This window comes from Opisthorchis viverrini (assembly GCF_000715545.1).
Source record: "Opisthorchis viverrini unplaced genomic scaffold opera_v5_152, whole genome shotgun sequence".
Lineage (NCBI taxonomy): Eukaryota > Metazoa > Platyhelminthes > Trematoda > Opisthorchiida > Opisthorchiidae > Opisthorchis > Opisthorchis viverrini.
In genome coordinates, this window is record NW_008751808.1 from 1009046 (window position 1) to 1013781 (window position 4736).

Here is a 4736-nt window from a genome sequence, read left to right on the forward strand (position 1 = left end):
GAGGTATAGGCACCTCAGAATGATTGTGTTAAGCTAGCACTAAGTCCCTCCCCCGTCCACCTTTACTCTTTTCTTTACAATAAGGCTTTCAAATAAATCATGGTTGTACGGCAGTGAAGCATCGGTGTTGAACACTGATGTCATGCTGTCGATGATGATCGTGATCCACCGATACGTCTAATTATGATGGGTCCCTCTTCGAGGAAGATTTCTTATCAAAAGTTGAAATCTGGAGGTTAATTTCTCGTCAGATATCTCGCTCTCTGTGCTCCTGGAAATTTGTCTCGAAATCGTTGAAAAACTTGGTCCATTGGCATTATCGGCGGATTTCAAAATTCACCTCATTCCTTACTCATTTTGGGGCATCAGTCATGAGCGTGTGTAACAATGGCCAATGGAAGGTATTTCTGATGCCTTTTCAGCATACGGAAGCTGTCTAGCCATCCACAACCTTTTTGCTGAACTCGTGTTCTTTCTCTCCATGCGGTTGCTGAGTTTAGTGAGCTGGTAAAACTATCGACCAAGTGAGACAGACACAGTGCCCATTCGCCAATCAACTGTGGCTTATCACTTATTTAAGGTCGCCTTGCTGCGTTTTTGGCAACAACCATTTGGTAGCCGTGAAACACAAAACAGACTGTTGATTGGCATCTATGATTGTGCAGCTGCTTGAGGATTCAGAATTGAATGCTACTGATTTAGTTGTAGAAGCGCATGAGGCGAATCGCTTGATTTCAGACTGCAACTGGGGCATTCATCGATTTAGACAGACTTTCAACTGTTTGCCAAATTCACTATAATCCCTGCGGAGGTCGATGAGCGATTTTGGTAGGAAACAGTATGAACATGTGTCTGACAAATGGGATTTTACTTTGGTGTCTGTTCGGAGGATCGGCGCCACTCTGTTCCTGTGTGGGCAGCTAGAGTTATTCTGTCCGACTTTGCCGTACCTGAACAGGCAGAATCGAGTGAACTAAGCCCATCCTTGAGTTATCGTAATTCACCCACAGGGGTGTTTATTCTGTGGTTGGGCACAACCAGTGTAGGGAGTTGGAAGCTAGAAAAAGCGCACCATCTTCAATTTGAGCCGGACGTATCTTGGAGCATTTCCAGGAGTATGAATCTGTTTACCTCTCATATCAGACGGGCTGGTACGGCAGTTTGTTTAAATAAGCGATGGTGTAGAGCTGTGTGAGAAGTCTATTCCTCTGTATGTGTGTTTCTCCGTGATTGGACACATTGTTTCCAAAAAGCAGAAGGGTTGTGTCAGTCCAGATTTCGGTAGTTGATTGGAACCTGAAATTTGTGGTCAATTATTGGAGGGAATTCACGGTTGAAGTGTTGGATAAGTTCAATGTCCGCCATGAATAGAGTCTTAGATATGCGAAAACAAACCCCATGGAACTTAAATTCCGTGGGTTGGATTGTTTGTTAAATCAGAAGGTTAAGTTGTAAATCGTTTATCACATTAGATGAAATGTTGTTGGGTTTGTCTTATGCTATGCTTGATTGAACTTGGACTAACTTGGTTTGAACTAACAGTCTTATCGATCAGTTGTTTCGTTCGTCTTATGATGGATCGATGCCTGGTCAACTTCTGGTCTTGATTTTTCCTAGCTCCTCTTCGTGAACTTTCCTGGAATGAGTTCCCGGCTCATTTCTGTGCACCGATCGGATAGTGAGTTCCATTCTGACTGAGTTGTTTTTGCTCAAAGCTTCTTTAGGTCCTGTTCGAAGTTTTTTGTGTGTGGAATACAACATTTTCAACATCCACCCTCCGAGTTTCTCCATGGTTTCACATCCGAACCGGAAACAGCAGGCATCTTGTAAACACATCAGCTGGGTCCACAGCATAGTACGTAAAGAGATGACGTCTAATATCTTCCGGGTGCCAGTCGGTCATCCCCGCTCATGACATACGCTCAACTAGATGCGACCTGAAGATAACTTCAACCGACTTGTGTCTTTAACACCATAAGAATATCTTGTGGTGGAACATGTGCAGCCGCATTGTCCAGCGGAGGAATCAGCCAAATGGCTCAGTTCTCAGAGCGTGAGTTTACTGGCCGGAACGCCCATGGTTCGAACCTAACCTCTGCATCTCGACTGCTCCTGGACAACCTGGCCTCAGCCCTCGTGCCTCATTCGGGTGGCGTGGAGTCTAGGTACCGAAAGGGTGGTACAGCTGAACGAATTCGTCATACGAATACTAATAATGCCCATAGGCCGCTGCGTGATGTCATCAATCTGGTCCTCCTATTTGTTGGACCACAGGGTGGGTAAACGAAAACAGCATCCAGCGTGATGCTTGGATGCGTTCATCGCATTGGTTTTGCAGGGCGTTGGCATTTTCTTAGAAGATAAAGTCATTTGCAAAAAGTATCCACCATATATTAGGGTCTTTTTCCTCCATGGTTGTATGGTGGTTAAATACCAATGATAGGAAGAAGGCCTTCACTGCGGAGTTGTTTATTAGGAAATGCCAACTGACTGGACGGGAAAGCAAAACTCTCATTGGCATCTTACTTACCAAACTGGATGTCCATCTTCTCCTGAACGCGTCCTCATGAACTTTCCTGGATATTCATTGACTCCAATCATTTATTGCTCAAATCCAAGCAAATGTTACAAAGCGACCCCACAAAGTCCTCAACAGATCTCCCCGTTTTCAAGTGACGCAAAGCGTAATTCCACAAACAACACATACTACTCGCATGCATCCCATCAGTAGTATCACCGTTACACATAACCCCTTAAAGGTCGTTCGCATGCCATCGATCTTCATTTACCTCCGTCATGTCGGCTTCGGCAGCGGGTCTACTCGGCCACTCTTCGGCTGTATCAAGCCACTTGCGAATTTACGTCCCATTTACTGTTTTCGATCCCCGACCATCTTGGTTTGTATAGACGTTCCTCCGGCGGTCGGTAACGAAAACCGGATCTTACCATCGACCGCCCAGCTTCCGCGACCCCAGTCCACTCCTTCCAAGATTCTGGTTATCCTTCGACTTGACCTTCGTGCCTTTCTACTTGCGTTTTATGCCTAGTCCAATCCTGAACGGCGGTCAAGTTTTCTCGAGCTCTCCTTTCTCCCTCAAGCTCCTTCGGAGACAATCGTGTTGCTGGCAACAACCCAGCTTCCTGATCAAACGGAAGGCGCGGATGTCGACCGTACATCAGCATGAACGGGGACTTGGCTGTCGTTGATTGTATGGAAGTACGATGAGGTAGCAACACTACTGGCAAGTTAACTTCCCAGTCACCTATTTGGCCGCCGGCCACTCCTTGATCGTTCGGTTATTACGTTCGGTTAGGCCATTTGTTTGCGGGTGGTATGGTGCCGTCCTTAGCCGTCTGATACCCAGCTTCTGGAAGCAATTCCTAAACTCTTCGCTCTCGAAGCAAGACCACTGATCGGTTAGGATCATTTCTGGCACCCCATGGTTGTCCACGATTTGATGCATGACCACTCCGCTGATCGTCGTCGCCCATTGATTAGGCACGGCTGCCGCCTCGATCCATCGCGAGAGATGTTCTGTCATCATCACGATGTATTGATTCCCATTGTTGTCAACAGAAAGCGGCTCATGACATCAATTGACCACAACTCACCGATTTCTGAGACAGGAATAGGTTCCATGGGATGGGTTAACCCTTTCGTATCCAGTAGGTCGTATGTCTTGGTGCACCCTGTATGTGCCATCTCATGGCATTCATGGATGAGGTTCCGTCTCAAGACGCGAGGTATCACGGGCAGAACAACATTTGAATCAGTGGCGTTCCAGGAAATTATGCCAGCTTCATTCAGCCTCAGCCGATCAAAGTGACTCTGGAACGCTTCTAATTCCTTGTCTCCCTCTCCGTTTTCAATGTTCCTTCCATCCAACAAGGCGGCTTCAACCTTTTGTAACACAGAATCCTGTCGTTGGATTTGCACCAACTTTCCGGGATGCAGTTCGACGACGAGGCTATTGGCTCCAATCATGATCCTAGGGACCTCATTTTCAGCCTGTGGTCTTGACAGCCAATCAGCCAAGTGGTTCTCCTTCCAGGGCACGTGCTGGACTGTGAAGTAGTACTCTTGCAACCGGAGTGCGAGCTCTCTGCGAAGATATCTGGTGGTTCTGATCCACCCCAGGGATTTGTGATCGGTTTCGACATGAAACCTTTGCCCAAGCAGGTGTGGCCTCCACTTATCCAGGGCTCAGCCGATCGCTAAACATTCTTTCCCAATGGTTGAGTACTTCCGTTCAGCGTATATTCGACGACTCCATTCCTCTGCTTTAGGACTGCGCCGATTCCGCGATGAATAGCGTCCGTTGCAACAGTGAACATCACTCCTACCCTGGGTAGTTTTGTTACCAGAACGGAACTGTTAATTGTCTAAAATTTCGTCTTAACTACGGACTGATCGTTTCTGGTCAATTCTCACATTCTGCTTATATTTGTCGTCACCACACGTTCAGCCACCAGATTGCATCATGCTGAGTCCCTATTGATTTATCCTCGTTCCGCTCTCACGTGTGACTCCTATTGGTCGTTGCATTTCGTTATTTTTCTGCCCGATCGTGCATAACTGTTGGTTCCTATTGGTTATTCGGTTGAAGAGAAAGTCTCAGCCAATTCATGCCATTTTTTCCGATGTTTGTAAACCGCCTTACTTCGTGGCGAAAAAAGACCTGTTTCCGTGCTCGACTTTGGCTTCTTCCTTACGCGAGTTGACGGGTTACCTCCGG

The 4736-nt window shown here is 46.8% G+C and overlaps 1 protein-coding gene across 1 annotated transcript in view; it reads right to left on the bottom strand.

The window, feature by feature from the left end:
- Positions 1-2798, bottom strand: part of T265_06946 (hypothetical protein) — a gene marked incomplete at both ends in the record, with an annotated part of 19912 nt that extends 17114 nt beyond the window's left edge. The window contains one exon of the mRNA XM_009172349.1: positions 2790-2798. Within this exon, the coding sequence (XP_009170613.1) occupies positions 2790-2798 (9 nt within the window). The remainder of the gene's footprint in view (positions 1-2789) is intronic.
- Positions 2799-4736: the final 1938 nt, after the last annotated feature.